At 33.7% G+C, this 19785-nt stretch overlaps 1 protein-coding gene across 1 annotated transcript; it reads right to left on the reverse strand.

Annotated features, from left to right (window-relative positions):
* Positions 1-2967: 2967 nt before the first annotated feature.
* Positions 2968-18545, reverse strand: LOC124542997 (laminin subunit gamma-1). Its single transcript, XM_047120976.1, has 29 exons — positions 18365-18545; positions 16457-16575; positions 15765-15913; positions 15416-15533; positions 15006-15189; positions 14302-14507; positions 13659-13762; positions 11850-12035; positions 11030-11255; positions 10521-10735; positions 10199-10413; positions 9688-10051; positions 9126-9311; positions 8486-8683; positions 7852-8021; positions 7611-7735; positions 7190-7345; positions 6936-7056; positions 6657-6841; positions 6427-6544; positions 6107-6348; positions 5824-6028; positions 5512-5749; positions 5198-5400; positions 5039-5120; positions 4868-4956; positions 4504-4633; positions 4067-4160; positions 2968-3965 (listed from the first exon to the last, which is right to left on the reverse strand). Exons 1-29 carry the CDS (start codon positions 18494-18496, stop codon positions 3815-3817), a joined length of 4911 nt encoding a protein of 1636 aa, XP_046976932.1. The 5' UTR covers positions 18497-18545; the 3' UTR covers positions 2968-3814.
* Positions 18546-19785: the final 1240 nt, after the last annotated feature.

Raw genomic sequence — 19785 nt, forward strand, 5'->3', positions numbered from 1 at the left:
GAGGTCAAACGATATTGATTGTAAGCCAATTACATACCATGTGGATATGATCCACATCGTTACATAACATAAAGTCGCTTACCTCAGCTTGATTTCCCTAAGTATGCTTAGATCTTTAAAATTGCGAAACGTATTTGGATGCGATTTTTTTAATAGATAGGGTAATTCGACAGGATTATTTTTTGTATATTATACATACACAATATGGTGAAGAAAGAAACTGGTAATTTTAGAAGTTTCTAATATGATGTCGTAAATCAACAAATGCTGTAGTATCTTTAGTACCAGTATTGCACCCGTGTAAAGCCGTGGCTGGTCGCTAGTATTATAATCATGGTCGCTGTTTAAATTAAATTAAATTATTTGTTGGACAATTAGTTCAATTAATTAGTCGAAGACAATTTGCTTTTTAAAATCACTATGGTTGGTTTTAGTGATTCAATTATATGAGTAAATCAATGACGGTTTTTATAAACGTACATATTTCTCTGCACGGCAAGCGCTCAGATTTGGTTCACCTCGCACCTAATTCGTTTAGGGAGTTAGTTCCTACGTATGTAATTAAGAAAACTTTTCGGATTATCCCAGTTTTTCCACTAGGCGCAACCAGTTTAGTATGAACCAGCTTCCCCTTTTTTGTATTAATGAACAGGGACGCAAGGAAAGCAATCACCACTAAATTGTAGGTCATAGTATATTGGTCGTTTTATCCCATTTTTCGGCCACTTATTTAGTTTTAGTTTATCGCCGTATTTCGGAAACACTGAACCCCCAGACAGTGAGAAATTTGCCAATTTAGTTGTTGCAAATTTGTTTTGTTAGTAGTGTTCTTTCACTAGAAGCCGTTAGCGTTACTAATTTATTTATTTTGTAGGCGACGAAGGTGTTAATTACAAAAATGAATACAGACACATTTAAATAGATAGTTTCATGAACAGTTAAAATGTTGTTACAATTTATATGACTACAGTATTAGAATAAAATAGCTCCAAAACAAAATGAAAATTAAATATATTCAATTAACGTTGGACAAATAATTGAATTATAATTTTACAATTTTGTCAAATGAAAGTCAGCTTAAATATATTGAAAATAACAAATAGAGCAATTAGGTACTACCTCTATTATTAAATTTGTGCAGGACATTCTAGTTTTGGATATTGAGAGTTTAAAAAGAATTAAAAGCAATGATAGTTGATTTCATAAAACGAAGACTTAAATCATCAGTTTACATTTCTGGCAATAGTTTTTATTCGACACTTTACCCAGTGTGCCCTTTTCTAAGTCATCGAATATTTAATTTATGAACTTGACGACTTTTCTTTTTTTCTTCAAATCACTTGATCTGCGCATCAAGTGCTCTGCCAGCTATTTCAGTTGTTATCTATTTGCCTTTTACAAGTTTCGTCAGATCCTGGCTATTTACGGGTAAAAAGAGGTTTCTGGCGATTTTCAGGCCTTATTTTCCAACCGTCACTAACTATTTCCCATATGACAAGTCAATTGTATTTTACGGTCTTATACCTTAGTCTGTAGATTATTTGCTTTCCCTACAACTCTCCGGAATCACAGCCGCAGCTACGGATAGCGAGATTAATAAAAAACAGTAATAAATAGACACTGCTTTTTTCTTTAATATACTTTTTGTGAAAGTAGAAAATTGCTGAAATCCGCCGCAAGTAGACTGCCCCCCCCCCCCCCCTCTGTCTCGAGTGCTACAGAACATAAAATATATACAAAGCATCAACGTATGTAAATATGTGTAATATAAGAGAGATATGTAAAGCAAGAACGTTACTTTTGAAAAAACAAAAGAAAATTCAGTAGAATGCTCGCCATAAATTGTTCTTCTCGCGGGAGTTGTAGCGTTTGCATATCCACCGAGTAGTGTGACCAAAAATATTACTGGGTTATTTATTTTAGATATAGATACGACCCAGACGAGTCAGGTTTTCTGACAGTAATATTTCTATAAATAGATTCATATGTTAGCTCATGATAGTTTTCCCTCGAGGGACTTTGAATATATTCAATAATGGTCTGACTCTACACTGTTATGTTATAAGTCCCATGTCCTATTTGTTAATTATGCATTTTTATTTGTCTAAAATATAAAAATACTATCATCGTACATAAAGCATTAACGCTATATATGTAAATCTAAATCAAACTAAAATACGGGTGACAGACTAGTTTTGAATAAAATTTATTCACTCACCCGCGGCTTCTTTCACATTTTTGGGGACGTTCGTGAGGTGTTATGTATAAAAAAGCAAAAAAAGAGCTCAATTAAGCAGATTGCTTTACAAACCAAATATCATCAAATTTGATTCAGAGGTTTGACCACGAGAGAGACACAATAATACAGGCAAACAAATGGGCTTACTTTCGCATCTATAATATTAAATAAAGATCAAAGCATTACTCTATCTCACTCCAACACGAATTAACAAATAAAATACCTGTTTCTTTTGAAAATAAAATGTAGTACGTGTGTTATTTCAAAGTATAAGTTTGTTATATATGAGAATATACTGTGGAATTCTGATGCCTAGATATTACCTTTTACACGACATATTTGTAACTAATAAACATAAAAATTTCCTTGAAAATTGAAAAGCATGTGCACACTGTTTTCGAAGATTCACACCCCTGTATCTCACGCACACATACATATCACACCGTTTAGGACCAAGCTACACACTACTATTTTCACATTGGAAGTACAACGTTATTGCTCCAGCCTCGTGATACAAACATGATTTCCCGCGTGGTCGTGCCCTGCAATAAGTTTATCATATACTTTTTAATGATTGCATTCGATTGTTAACGCAAGTCTCTTGACTCGACGTTTATTAATAACGTTACAATCCAATATTATTATTATTTAATACTATTATATTATCTTGTTTTAATATACGAACCCAATAAAGATAAGGAGTAAATTGAAAGAACGATTTTTTTCTTATTTTTTTATTACGAATAAATAAGCTACAATTAAACCTATTTTTAGCTAAAAAAGTTGTATTCGATTGGAAGTACAAGTACAAAAATTAAAAATAATAATATTCTAAGTTACACCACTTGTCATTCATCTTCTTTGGCGAAATACATGTAGGAATAATTTTGAATTTGACAAATTTCGTACTAAAATATTTTTAGTACATACATTTAATATATATTTTTAATATTTACAAATTTTACCAATAAATTTATGGCACACTAAAATAACTGTTTGTCTTAATATAATTTTTAATTGCATATAAAATCAATACATTTCATTTTAATTACAATACATTCAATACTAAAATAAATGCAGATAAGAAAAAGATCGTGGGAGATTCACGAAGAAACACTTGAAAATCAAGACTTGAATATATTATAGTAACCAATAAAAAATTGAAACATTTAGAAAACCTGAATGAGTAACTATCACTTATATTTTGATGTACCTTATATAACGATTTAGAGTTATGACTTAAAATATAGACCTCATAGAGCTTAGTACAAAATTGAACTAATTCATGACACAAGATAATCTATGTCATTTTTATAATTTGTCTCGTAGTGCTGTTTAGTTGGCAAACATTTATCGTATCAAAATGAACATACCATTAAACGAATAGGCAAAAGAGCCAGTACCTCTATGGCGTATTCTATATAGATATACAAGCTTCAAATTTTTTTTAACTCAATTAAATGTATTATTTTAGCGTTACCAAAATCATAATCTTCATAACATATCATGTTTTGTTTCAACAGAATTTCTTGATCAGTATCAAAAGGAAACGTATATCATGCTTTGTTAAATTATCTATCTAAAACTAGCCGGTCTACTTGGTCCCTCGGTTGGTTCCAGAACGATCCTCTTAAAACATCCATCAGGTAGTTGGTTCAAAATATCCTTTATATTTTCAACTTCCTTGCCAAGATTGTCGTGTTCATCTTGGTATTGTTTCATCCATCTGATAAAAACACATCATTATTATTACACAATCAATTCATTGTAATTAAATATTTACTGATATCAACTGTTAATTTGTAAAAAATAGCTTCGCATAAATACCTTTGATGGTTGTTTTTAGCTTCCGTTAATGATTTTATTTTTCCATCCAGGTCCACCTCACGGAGTGCGCTTTCAGCCTTGTCAAGACTTTTCTCTATGGACATAATACGTAAATAATTAAAAAATATATCCCTAATGAAAGTTACCAAGCTGGAATTGAATTTCTACTAATTAATTCCCTTAGTGTGTTGAATAGTAGAAAACCGTGTGTTTTAACAATTACATTAATGAAACAGTCATTTCAACATTCCTAAAAAACACTTCTTTCAAATAAATTTCAGTGTTTTTTGATAAATTTGGGAAGCTTCAACGTGTAAATTTCATGGTCCTGATAGTTCTCATTCGATTCTCGCTTCAATTAATAACTTAGAAAAGATCAGCGCAGATCTGCCAAAAATGTAACTCCTGAAAAGAATCTAATAACCATGATAACTTACGTAGCCTATCAAGTGCAGCGTCGTCTAATGTCGGTAAATTTTGTAACTCGTCCATGATAACTTTTAAATCTTCCAAACCCTTAGATACTTGTTTCTCAGCCTCTCTAGCATCTGTGTTAGCTTGACCAACCTGAATTAATGGTATAAAAATATAAGAACATAATGTAAATTTTCCTCATAAAACAAAAAATAAGATTTTCCAAAGTGGGTCATAAAAGATGGAATTCTTAAATAGAAAATATAAAAAATACAATGCAATTGATGACTTTCGTTTGAACTTGGTTAAAAGCATATATTAACTTTAATGTAGAGGTTCTCATTACTTTTCTGAATTACAATAATAACTACAAAATAATTTTTTTACCTTCATTTTAGCATCACGCGTCAGCTGTAAATTCTCTTCTGCTTGTTTTTCCAGGTCTTCGATTTGTTTCGCAGTTCCCTTTACTCGTGCTTAAATAAAAAATAACGTATTTAAGTATGAATATCTTCAATATTTGAATAACGTTAATTACAATTACAAAAAATACTATACTTGAGAGTTTGTCGGCCTCATCTCGAAGATTAAGTGCTTCTGCCCTTGACCTAGAAGCTTCTTTTCGTATGTCATGGGCAGCCTAAAATTAAAAGGGTATTTAAATAGATAATCTTGATAATAATGAAAAGTTAGTGTGTTCATTTAGTAAACATTTACCTCTGACGCTTTACCGGCGTATTCCTTTTGTGCCTGCTGGGCTAAATCTCTGGCTTCTTTAGCCTTATCACTAGCTGTGGTCAGCTCTTCGGTGATGCTGGTAATACTTTCTTCAGCCTCTGCAACTTTTTGTTGGACTCCGGGGACATCGAGAGCCGCCTGTTCAGCTAATTGACGGGACTCATTTACTTGGTCGCTGAATTCTATAACAATAGAAAAATTATTACGTAAGAAAGTCTTTCCTGATAACAACCTAAACTAATAGATTGCCAAAATCCGCTAAATGTCACAAAGAAACCTTCTTCAAAAATTACCTTTTAAGGTTTTATAAATCTCATTAGCGTCTTTGAGAGTAGCTTTAGTGAGTTCCACGTCATTTTGTGCCTGGGCTCTTAACTCGTCTAGATTAGCTAAAAGGTCGTATAACTCATCTTGCCTGTCGTGACCTTGGTCTAAAAGATCTTTGCCCTTACGAATTTGTTCGTCCAAAGCGTCAAGGGTATCTTGAGTAACGACCATGAGTTGTTCCAATTCTGCTGATTTTTCATCAATCTGTAACGATAAGGGTTTTCTAAGCACAACTCAAAAGCCAGTATTAGCCAGAATTATAAACAAAATACACTTACTGTCCTATTCATTTCAATGGAGTCCTGGCGTAATTTATTAAGCTTGATATCTGGCAGCAACGTTGTATTTGCTTCAGCATATAATCCCAATGCTTCGTCATACACAGTCTTAGCTCTTTTAAGTGCTTGTTCAGCTAGTTCTGCCATACTACTCAACTTACCTGTAGCCGCATTAAGTTCATTAGCCAAGATTTGCACCTCATTGCTATAAAATTGAAAATTTAAGTAAATTTATACGAAAAAATAAATAAAACAAACGTACAAAGTCTGGGTCTGTACATACCTTATATTGGCTTGTTTTGTTATACCATCTTTAGCAATAGAATTAGCTGACAAAGAAGTGTTTAATGCTTTTTCTGCTATATCTCTAATGTTCTTTGCATCGTTTTCCAACTTTTCAGCGAGTAATCGTGATTCCTTAGCTAAAGCCGACATGTCGACCGATTGTTTGCCGAACTGATCTGATCTATTACGAGCCTTTGCCAAAGCAGCTGCACCTTCCCCATCAAGGTACTCTAATGCACTCTATAAATTTACAAATAAAATAAATAAATGTTCTTTAAGAGTATTTCTGGTAAACATACTAAATGCTAAACAACTTACATTGATTTCTTTTTGTGCAGCTTCAATGGTATCTTCGGCTTTAGAAACGTTACCTCTTATTCCTTTCACCGATTCATTACCCTCAAAGCTTTCATCTTCGATCTTAAATAACATGTTTCTGAAACAAGAGTAGGTATTGTCACATTTTCGAGTATTTTCAAAAAAGTAAATAATTGTTTTACTATTGATATTTCTAAAAACATCGTTTTAATTTGCGCTAATGTTCTAACCTGACGTCAGCAAGTCGGTCTGCAAGTTCGACCAAGTTATTCGTGATACTTGAACCAGGACCAGTACCAAGTTCAGCTTGAGCTTCTTGTACGAGCCTGTCGATTTCTGCCCTCACTCGCTGAAGCTCGTTATCGAAATCGGCATTTTCTACGACTGTTGGAGCTTTCGATATTTTCGCTAGTATCTGTTTCATATCAAAAAAGTATTATTATGTAAGAATATAAGTTTCTACATTTTTCAATAATATGAAGTTTATAACGAAAGTTATTTAAACTTACGTCATCCAGTTCCTTCAGTTGTTTCCTATGTTCATTTACAGCATCCTGAACTAGGTTGTAGCAAGGCGGACAATCTTCACAGCCTTGACCATCAGCTCGACGTCTCTTGTTTTCCATACATCTAATAAATTTATATACTTTAAGCAAATTTTTAAATTATTATTATCATTGTTAATTTGAGCAAAATTAAAGTTATTTTTACTACTTTAAATACTTGTTCGAACTACAGAATCAAAATAAATTAAGAATCTTACTGGTCACATCTTCTGCCTTCAACATTTTCTTGGCAGGAGCACTGTCCGACCATGTCACATTGGTAGTTGGTAGATCCCCATTCGTCGCAGTCACAGTCGCGGCATCCTTCACCCGAAAAGCCATAGTGGTATGCCCGGCAGCGATCACAATGAACACTGAAATAAATTACGAAACACTAAACAACGGCGAACTACGTGGTCGAGTTGTGTGAGCATCGGTTTTCATGAGTACGACACTCCGAGGTTTTGGGTTCGATTCCCGGCCGAGTCCATAAAGATAACTTCATTAGTTTTCTACATTGGGATCAGAGTAGTATGTGATGTTGTCCAATATTAAATAAATATATTTACTATAATTTGGGTTCCAAAATTTCTTAATACAATTAAAATTTAAAACGTATAGAGATGGATATAACTTTACCCGTCAATTCCAGGTTTACAGTAACATTGGCCAGTAACGGGATGACAAGTCGTGTTGTACGAGCCTTCCATATTACAATCGCAGGCTTTGCATCCTTCACCAGAGTTGATGTCGTAATAACCTTCCTGTTTGAATATTTAATAAATATTTAGATAAAAGCGATGAAATTTAATAAATATTAGTTCAAAATAAGAATTCATACTTATTGTATTAAAGTGTAATAGTTCTAAATTTAATTTACCTCGCACTTGTCACAGTTCTTGCCAACAACGTGCGGTCGACAGGAACAGAAGCCGGTAAGACCGTCGCATTGTGGAGGCCCTTCTACACTTTCAAGTGTACCAGCTTCATGGCACTGACAAGGTTTGCAGTCACCCTTCTTTTTTTGATCAAGAGCATCACCGAAAAATCCTGGTCAGCGTGAAAACAAGTAAACATAAATAAATTATTCTAAGTATCACAATTTATATTTCTAGTACAGCTAGCTAATCGTGTGTTCTTTCATTAATAAGTCAATCAATTGCTTAAGTATAATAATCCGCACGCTCCAATAAGTGGATTTTTAATAATCCGAGAAAAATACTGTCTATAAATTACTATATTTTAAATTAAATAGGTCCGGTTTTTAAGGTAAGTTAGATCAGAATACAATTTCTATGTTTTTGATCCTAATAAGGATATTAGGGTAGCGGGACGGTTAATATATAGGGATACATACTATACGCCACGCAATTATCCTCACACGATCAAACTTTTTTACACTAATGACCACAAGAAAAGTCTAATGTCAATTATCATCTCATATGGGATAACTCAATAAATGTTTTATATAAAGTTTAGCCTCTAATTATCTTTTCAAAACACCAAATACTTACCACTCAAACATTTGTCACAATGTTCGCCAGCAGTATTGTATATACATTTGAGACAAACTCCAGTCGTTCTGTTGCAGTTGCCGACTGCGTTAGGGTCCACGTTGCCGTTGCACTGGCACTCTTCACATTCTTGGCGCGGACCAAACTGGCCGTTTGGATCACCGAAATGACCATCAGCGCAAACCTCGCAACGTGGTCCTTAAAACAAGGGTTAATTGATTACATCATTTAAAATACAAAACTGTCAGTAATAAATCTCGAATGAATATATATATTTTAAGTAACGAGATAAAAACATATTTAATGACTAGTTACTATCCACGGTTTTGGAGAGGGAGGAGATGTAGACGTTTAGTATCACGGTCGTAGTATCAAAAGTCAAAGTCCAAATCTTAATTGAATATAAAAGAGTTACTCTTACTTAGTGATTTTTAAAATTCTGAAATCGGTACATAATTAAACACTTTGTACTAAGAAAAATCAGTGAACGAAACTTGATTTTTTTTTTGTTTCATTTGAATGTTTTATTTTAAAATCATAATATTCATACAATAATATATACGTAACCAAAGATAATATTGTTTATAAAAATAAATGTCGGATATCTTATGGGCATACAATGATCATAAAACAAGCTCACCCGCGTAACCGACCGGACAGTCAGTACAAACGATGCTTTGATCCATCAACTGAATGCACCCGCTGTCTTTGGGACAAGGGCACGGCTTGCAGTCATCCGGCGTTCCGGCTATGGCGTTACCATAGAAACCCTTCGCGCAAAGTTCACAATTGCTTCCAGTTGTATTGTGCTTACAGATACAAAAACCTGTAATTATATAACATAATACATTAACAATAACACGTTTTTACAGTGTATCTTTGAATTAATGATTTATTGCTTGTCAAAGTTATAATAGAAATTAAATTAAGGATTTTTGTATCGCATGTTATGGAAATATCAATCATATCTTAATTAAACTAAATGGGAAGGAGCATAGACAAATAAACAACAAGATACATTATGGTTTCGTGAACAAAATAAAGTTTTAAACGTCAACAATGTAACATAATCAGTTCCTTTTATATATTAAAAATAATTATAGCAATTATAGCTTTAAGAAAATCATGAGAAATTCGTAAATCTAAGATTTCTTTATCGTTATGCAGTTGGAATAAGTTATACATATAGGACCTTTTCTCACCTGTTGCCGTGTCACAAATGTGAGCATGCCCGTTACAGTCACAAGGAATACACGTCGAGTATGGACCGCCATTGGCAGGCTCGTGTTTATAACCAGGGGCACATTCCTCGCAGTAATCACCAACGTAGGCTTTAGGGCACACACATTTCTCCACCCAATTCGCTGGTGCCGAACCCTTTTCTCTGCCAATCTTTGCGGTATCTAGCTTGAAATTCATTAAATATCCATGACCACCTTTGTTATATGTTCCCCTGATTTTAATAGCTGTCAAATTTTGAAGAATAGACATGAACTCAAAGTTGGAGAGAGTGGGCGTCCAACCATATCTTGGATCTTCGTGTAATCTAAATTTATATTCTTGTGCCTGTAACAAGGTATCATTAATGTATTAACGTTATTGTCCATTCATTATAATAACATACAGAACTATAAATTCGCCGCTTTGTGATATTCGCAAAAATGCCAAAACACAACACAAATAACGCATAGCATTCGTTAAATATTTACAAACCTGATCAGAAGGCTCCGGATTATTTTGTCCATAAATGTTCATAGATATTGAAGTTCGGGCACCTTCGAGGATAATATCTTGAGACGACGGGTAACCTCTATTCTCGCCAAGGCGCAAAGTAAATTTCAGGTCATGATTATATGAAGGTCTTTGATCGCCGAGGAATTGATTTGATGCCACGAAATAAACTACTTCGGATGTTTTTGAAGAAACGGCTGGAAAATAAATTACACAAATTGTTTATAAGTAACAAAAAAAAAATCTTGCAAATTTCAGTAGTTTTATTTCTCTTCAAAACACTTTATCGTATCTAAAGACCAACCTATGTTCTGTGTGTTTGCATTGAACATCAATTGTGTGGATTTGTGTTCACTGTCTTCAGCGTACCACTTCTCTGCATCTCTTATAAAGTGTGCGCTTAGCTCATGCGCCTGGTATTTTGGAGCGGAACTACACTGTGAGGAGTGTCCGAAGCAGAAGCATGGAGTACATCCGAATTCATTCACAAAATCGAGGTTGAAGAAGCCAGGCTTACATCTAAAAATCAAAATATTAAAAATAAAAATTGTTAAAAAATCTAAAAATGGAATATTTGGTATTGGAGTATGATATAAACAGACCAATTCTAAAAAATAAAAATTTAAACGCAGCTTACAGTGGTAATAAAAATTTATAATATAATAATATCTCCAAAATTTTAGTAACTTATAATAAATAATATATGTAATTAATAGGTAAGAGCTATGAATTCACTGCGTCGTTAAGCGCGTTTACCTCACAAAATTTAGAATCTTATAAAATAGTAATATGTATATACGTTGCCATACTCACTCTCTACATTGTCTGCCTTCTACATTTTGTTTGCAAAGACAAACTCCAGTTTCAGAGTCACACTGAGGAGTATTAGCGTAGGAACCAGACTCATTACAACCACACGGCTTGCATCCCTGATTCGTGAACTCGTAGTGGTTTGGTGCACATACGTCACACTTATCACCCGTGACGCCAGGCTTGCATTGACATTTGCCTTCAGCATTACATTGAAGACTACGTGAGCCTGAAAAAGGAATAGTTTAACTTTATACTATAATCACTTGGTGGTAGGGCTTTGTACAAGCCCGTCTGGGTAGGTACCACCCACTCAACAGTTATTCTACCGCCAAAAAACAGTACTCAGTATTGTTGTGTTCCGGTTTGAAGGGTGAGGTAAGGAATAGTTAATATTTATTACAGCGTCTTTGTCTATGGGTGATGGTGACCACTGAAAATCAGATGGCCCATATGCTCGTCCGCCAACCTATACCATAAAAAAATATATATCAATAGATACTATTATTCGGAATTCCGAAAACAGTTGAAAACAAAAACAAGACTAGGATTCCTGTCTAAATTAATGTCTTATAACAATTTTTCTATCAAACGATTCTTTATTTATTTGACAAATACCTTTAGGCACTTAATTTATTTACATACTTTATATAGATAGTTAAGTTTCATACAAACATACATACATATATAAGTTACTCTTATTTGATTTAAGTATATTTCAATACAAAATATATGACCTAAAACGGAAGTAAAAAAGCGCGGAAATCTAATAATAGATAATCTTAATAAGAAAAACAAAAATAGGATAAGAGTTACATCTCACCGGTAGGGTTGCAGTTACATGGCATGCAAATGTCTTCTGTCCCTTGGAAGAAGTTTTCCTTGCACCTTTCACAATTTGCTCCGTCCCTGTTTTCAGCGCATTCGATACAGTGGCCGCCATGGCCCGTCCGTTCGTAAAGATCCTTGTCGAAGTAGCACTTGTTCGAGAAACCGTTGCAGTTGCACGCTGTGGAAGTAAGCATATACTGAACAATTTTAATATAAATTCTTAAATGTATGTTTGCACGGATACAATTAGAAACTTCGAAGTACAAATAGCAGCGCATGCTTTGCTAGCATGCGCATGTCTGTTTGTTAGAAGCATTAGCTGCGCTTAAATTGGGTTGATCTTGCTTGCAAAATCATTAAAATTGAACATAATTAAACAACTTTAATGTATTTTCGAGTCTAACATATATTATAGACAAATACTGCAAATCAATTTTTATATGTAATTTGACTAATTTTATTGTATGTTTTATTTTGGTTTAACATTGTAGTAAATTTCATGGATGTTTTCTGTTAACAGGTTATACTCCTAAATAAAGACTTATAATTCCATAGAATTATAAAATTCAGTCTTTGTTTAAATATGTCTGTGTTTGCGTTGATTTTGTACCAAGATAATTAATATTGCTACCAAAGAATATTTAAATTAGAAATTTCGATGCGTGTCTGAATAATTCCAAGTGTCCAGCAATAGGAAAATTTCATTTAATACATATTTGGAAAAACTGATTGTCTCATAGGTCTAGGGTCTATATAAAAGCCCAAAGACTTCAAGATCCCGTGCTCCCAGATCTGGACGACGAAAGTCATTGATTTCTTCTCTTGATAAAAATCTCAATAACACTCGAAGTCTCAAAGTTTTTACAGTGTACACACAGACAGCATATCTCTTCTCGGTCTCGGGTTTATTATCTCATCGGATTATCAGAATGTGAGAATAGTGCACACCCATGTTTGTGCAAATTAGCAATTTAATCTACTATTTTTGCAATTTTATCCTACGTAGTTCGTTTGTTTCCCTTCAGACTGGCTGACGTTAAAAATACCGATCAGGACGACAGCGTCATCATTTGTAGATGTATAAAGTTCATATTATTTTATGATAACAGTTTTAGTAGCACGTTAATTAATCTATTGCAATCGCAATCGCTAAAGGAAATTAATAGAAAAGTTACATTTAATAAATATATAGTACATATCAATACATAGTGTATTTAACACGCCAAGCAATTGGTATTTTTGATCGTTCTCATTCAACATGAAAATAAAGATACAGCATGCTATTTATAAAACAGCTCGAGTTAAAAAAAATACGTTGTCATGAATAAAGAGAAAAATATTTTAAATGAATAATAATCAATTCTAACAGATGTATTCTACGAGAACTATCTCGAAACTTACCGCAGAACACAAATATGAAATATCAGGACATAATTTACGACTATGATTTCAGTAATTATGAGGATGCACGGACCAAAATGGCGTATCATAGAAATAAACTCAAACAAAATGACTCTTAATGTCTCTGATTGTAAAAACAAAAAAGAATTGAAATTCATTTACATACGCTAAAGCAATTGTTAACATAAATACGCATAGCAACCAATAATTCGCTAAGCTAGACAAGAATAAATGTGTATCATCACTTCAATACTCAATATAAACAATACCAATACTTCGAAAACACGAGGTCGTAATATTCTTTTTATACTTCTCTATAGTATATAAAGAAGTACTACATCTGTCATGTGTTGTAAGTTGACACATTCTAAGTAAATATATATCGAGTACTTTAAGTTACCTTTGCATTCGTGAACGTTTGTAGGAGACGCCCGACCCCATGGCGCGTCATTATAAAAGTCCAAACACTTCTCACATTCACGACCAGCAGTGTTGTGCTCACATCTAAAAGAACACACAATGTTTCATACATTAATTATTCTCTGATAAATATTTAAAAAAACGTTCGGGTACAACAGATATTTGAACACTTTTTCATGTCCTTAACTTGTGTTTATAATTAATTTCGTACTCGGCGGTAAAGGAAAACATCGTGAGGAAACCTTTTTTTACTCGCTGGATAAACTCATTACGCACTTCCCCCACGTGATGGAAAGTGGGGGGGGGGTGTGGGACTCCCCGGAGCCCTGGACGCCGAGTGCACCCAAGTACGCCGGGTTTACCCACTATAAAACCAGCGGTACCCTCTCCGTCTTTCGGCGGACGCCACGGGATCGCTTACGTATGCTACCGTGACGATTGTGAGGAAACCTGCTTGACATTAATTTCAACGAAATTCTGCCACATGTGTATATACCAACCTGCTTTGTAGCTGCGTGATGGAATATGCGCTAAACCTTCTACTCGAAGGGAGAGAAGGCCTCAGCAATGTGAAATTTACAGGCTGTTAATGTTGTATGTATATTGTAATTTTGACTAAATACCTGCAATATCTGGCCCTGGTTCCGTCAGGCAGTTCTTGCATGTCACAAACAGACGCGTGTCCATTACATTTACAACGTGCTCCAACTGCCACATCGGCTATAGCGTACCAATAGGACTGCAACACTTGTACGTCTCCGAAGATCTCGTCACCGAAAGTATTTAATCGATCCAGTGATATACGCAAGTCAGTGGCCGTCACCCATTCCTGAAACGATACAATAGAAATAAATTGGAGTAAAAACAATATCATGATTAGTCTTACTGAGATTTTTCACTGTGGAAACAAAAGCTAGCTGGCAACACACTAATATTTCTTTTGTGTGACCAATATTTAGTTGCTTAGTTTACCACAGGTTTAGTGATTGTTTTATTCATTGGAGACAAATGAAGCCAACAAAATTAGTCTTAAGTTATAAAACAACTTTAGAAAGATAACGCTATACAATTAAATTAAAATTAAATATTTGTCATCCAGGAAATAAATTCTGATTTTCTTTCTCACCGAACTGATTATTTTGCCATTTAAAAATCAAAAGCAACTCTTTCTTATGAAATAATGTTTTTGACTTTGATTATGACTACATTTATATGACTAACATACCTACATATATTAGTTGAATTACACGATAAATTTCCTTAAAAATAAGAGCTGGATATGAAAAGAGCTTTAATACATATAGCCAATCTTTATAAGTTACTATACCTGTAGTTCTGGACTGTTGTCAAATGTGTAGGCAGATGGTCTGCCCTCCAGTGTTGAGAAAAGAACATTTCCACCGGACAGCGGCGATATGTCGGAGTATTCGCTTGTACACAGTGCCCTTGTCTCTGCTCCCAATTCAGCTGCTCGCTGTTCCAGAACTCCATATGTGTCTCGACACGAGGCACTGATTTATAAAAAAAAAACCCACATGTAACATCTGGTATTCATTTGACTCATATTAGTATACATACATATGGTCATCGTCAGAACCATTTGTATCATAAGACGTTATGAAACAAACATTTGATTACTTGTTATATATTTCTTTGTTTCTTTAATGTACCCAATAACTGTTGTGTAGTATGTGCTATGTATAAAATAAATTACTCGTCTTGAAAAGTGTACTATACCTAAAGTACTGGTATGGTTCCCAGTCCGACTCTTCGCCAGATTTCTTGTAAATCGCAAAACTTTGCGGTCTCGGTGAGTAGAAGACGATTCGGACGTAAGTTATATCATAAGCTTTTCCTGTATGAATAACATTATATGTTTATATACAAAAATCAACTCCACTTTATAAATTACATTATAATACGTAGTACATACAATTAAACAAATTAATAATAAGTATATTATGGAGCTACATAATTAAACATTAGTATTATGACATTGGTGTCTGGTGAGAAAGAAATTTATATATTAAATTTATTTAATATAATTCGAATAAAGATAAAAATTCATATATGAATTTTATATTACCTAAATGCAACGTTAAATTGACTTGATTGGGATACTGTATGCCTTCCTTCATCGTTTCTGATTGCCACCACGTCTGGTTATCCTGCTCGTAGTGTAAGTCAGTTAGGTAGTAGCTGGAGAACTGTCCCGGTTGGCAATAGTCACAGGACCTACGTAAACAAAAATCACATAATTAAGTGTCTTAATAATTAATCATCATCCTCCTGCCTTATCCCAATTTTTTTGAGATCGACGCAGCCTGTCTTTTCCTTCTATACATCTCTGTTGGAAGTCATCTCACAAGTAACATTACTTCTAACCATATCTTCTTTCACTTCTACATCAATCCACATCCATGCTCAAGACCTTCCTTACTACCTAGTCCTCATTCCTACCTCAATAATTAATATAAACTTTAAATAAATGTCTACATTATTACATGAAATTACTATCGGCCCGGCTTTCCCCCTTTTATTGATATCTTTTGTTGCTTTTTCCGACGTCTTTAACAATAGTCGTTCTATTTCAACTTATTTACACAAAGACCCTTAGTATATTAAATATCTAAGCCTTCCTCATGTCTTGCTTTGTCTACTTGTGAAAACATTCAAATTCGTTCAGAAGTTTTGGAGCTTATCGCGAACATACAGACAGACAAACTCGTCCGAGGGACTTTGTTATAAAATACATATGTAGCAATAATCCAAGTTTACCGTGTCGAAGTACCAGCTGACGTCTGAATGCAATACATCTTCACGCCATTGTCACCACATGTGTTGGTTGCCTCCATTTGCACCATAAACGCAGCATTTTCGAACTCCGGTATGCATCTCTATAAAAATAACACAGACATTTGTAAATTAATCCAATATTTTCGTTTACTATAGGAGACATTTGATGACACGGATATAGTTATTCCTAGAAAGGCTAGCAGCGATAGAGCGAGGAATATATGGTTTGATAATACGGAAACGGGTTTACGAGTTTCGTTCCAGATGATAGTTTTGCCGCCAAAATAGTTGCGCTATAAATAGATTCTGTGCGGCGCAGGACGTTCACATTGCTCTGATCGTGCAACAGCGCTTTCTCCAGCTATCACGACGATGCTGATTAATGTTCTAAATAGAATACAAATTTAATATACTATTTATTCGTTTCAGCTGTAGCCATTGCTTGACTGTATTAATGGAAACTTCGCCGTCTTTTACTTTATAGTATTCTATTATATTTTTTTATTACTAGTTCTATAAGTATAGATTAAAATGTATCTAATGGGTCAGTCATTTACTTTGAACTTGTAACATTAGATCGTTAGGTATGTGCAAACACTCAGTACGACCGAAGAACCGGTCTCGCAAGTAACAATTAATAAAAAGTGTAAATAACATTTACTTTATAACATAGAGATAAAGAAGGACATTTGTTTCATAAAAACATTAAAAGTGCTCTTAAGTGCTCTCCCTTTTTTGACATAGTTCATATGAAAACATGAAAGAAATCATATCAGATCTATAAAAACTTTATTTGATACAATTTGTACGATTTAAAAAAAAAAAAAAACAAAGTTTCGTTCTACAAGTACTTGTCTCCTCGGTTTCTTCAGTAATCCATAGCACATGCTCGTCATTCTAAAATAACTAGCCTTTTAGACCAACAATTTCGAAGTCTTATAACATTTTAATGCGTATTATGAAAGTATTATGACGAAGCTTGGAACACGTAATGTCAATATATTGAAAGCTACACTGTAAGATAATCTTGAGGATAATCTTATTTCGATAAGGTTTTACGCTGGAGCATCCTTTCTTCATTTTAGTTTTAATGCTTTATTTTAAATACTAATGACAATTTTTACTTTATAAATGATCGTTAAATTTAGTAATTTATTAAAATTTGTGTATGAAAACTATATTTTAATTTAAATAAAAGTTGTAAAATTAATGCTATATAACATTGCTTGGTATGTTCAACGGATGTGGCGATAAGCCCGTTCCGTTGGCCCCTGATAACAAAACATTAGGCTCTCAGAGTAAACGAACTCGGTGTAGTATCAATGGTCTTACAACATTTACTGTTTTACATCGATAACCTTACGATAATCTGCCAAAACCGAACCGTTAACGACAGGGCTTTTATCGTTAAATAAAAAACCGTCTAATATTAGATATATTTGCCCAACTTAGATAATGGTTAAACTATGACCGTCAATTTAAAACTAACATAGAAAAAATAAACTTCAATTAGGTATATTCATCTCATTCATAAATACAATTTATTTTGTTTTAATAATGTTGTAAACTATAATAGGTAGTGTGAGTTGCTCTGTAGAGTTCTATGATCTGTGCCTACTGTAAAACAAGTAGGCCAATAAACTAATTACTATTGAAATACAAGTTTTAAAAACAATAGACATACGATTTTAATTCACCAATAATAAATCAAATATATTTATCAATATTCATACATTATATGAAATAAAAACCCAAGAGGCACAGAGGCTTTGATTTGAGCCGAGTGACGAGTTCGAAACACACTGAGCATAGATTAAAACAACCATGTACATGTCAAAATTGACACAAACAAAAAGTTTAAAAAGCTCCACTTAAACATTGTAAACTTACTTGTGGCTGTCCATCGTTGTTGTAGCACGAGGCAAGTTTTTGTGAACCAATCCTGGGTGTGTGGTAGTAATCATTTGCCGATGTGATTGCTATAAACGTTAGAAAGTATGTATAGATGGAGAGCCGCGCCATTTTGTGGGAGCGCGTAAAGCCCGTGTCGACGCGCCTGCTGGTCGGCCGAGCACTGACGCTCCGCTCGTTTCACAACACTGGGCCAAAGATGAGTTAAATAGGCATCAAATGCTGTACCACTTTGTCTCGCTGAGGACAAAACGAGCTTTTTCGAATACATTTAGAGAAATACATTTCATTTTTTTCTTAATTTTTGACATGAACTTTCTGTGAATAATTCTAATCTTTAATAAAAAAAAAAGCTTCGATAATAAATAAGTAACGTCGTATTAATTAACTATATAAATACACCATCCAGTTCTCATTCCTTGTATGTGGTAAGAAAACTGTATATCCGTTTAAAGGCTTATTTTATACTATAATAAAAACTTTATAATCCATACGACGTAACAATAATCGCTTTAATCCATTAGGTACCTGAAATAAGACCTACCCGCGTTTTGTCCTAATTTATTTCGCAGTTAATGTTAAAGTATAAATACAATAGAAGTATAGAAACTTGTGTACGTGAAACACAATCTTTGCACACAAGCGGAACGCATTTCTAAGCACGGCGCGGTGGCCTCACAGCGACCGTTTTTTGTGAACGAACCTGAAAAGGTCTGAGCTTTTGTTTTCTGCTAGAATGCCACCATGTGCTATCTAAGCGAAATATATAAAAACTATATTCGACGTATTTTAAATATTTTATTAGTAAATTATTTTTACAAATCTTGATATTATATTAATTATAATTATCAAAGTAATGATTAGGGAAATGTTTTCTTTTTTTTTTTCAAATAGTTCAATTAAAATGTTCGAAAGTTGACATAGATGTGAATATATCTTTTCAGCATATACTATGTACATACAAAACGTATATCAAATTATGATATAAATTAAATATTGGAATGATTATTTTTTAATATAAATAAAATGAATAATGTATCGAAAATTTCATTGAATATGTGATTTTCATTACAGAGTCCGTGCATGCTGACGCAGACGAGTGCATTAGGTCATTGAGTAGTTCCCTCCCTTTCTCTCCTTACTTTGTCTCATTCACTTAAAATCTTGATGACCGCCTCCTTTGATGTTTTCTACCTGACCCTCTAGAACAATTTAAAGCAACCGTTCATAAGCTCATTGAGCAACTTATCAATTAATATACATATATGTTTGAACATGAAGCGTAAATGTGTTTTAAATAAAAAAAGATAAGAAATAGTATTATTAAAATAGAACAACGATTAGAATAAAAAATGATTAGCAAAGCTGTCACGAATATTTTTGCAATTTATCTTTTATAT

Source organism: Vanessa cardui, chromosome Z (genome assembly GCF_905220365.1).
Source record: "Vanessa cardui chromosome Z, ilVanCard2.1, whole genome shotgun sequence".
In the NCBI taxonomy this organism is placed as follows: Eukaryota; Metazoa; Arthropoda; class Insecta; order Lepidoptera; family Nymphalidae; genus Vanessa; species Vanessa cardui.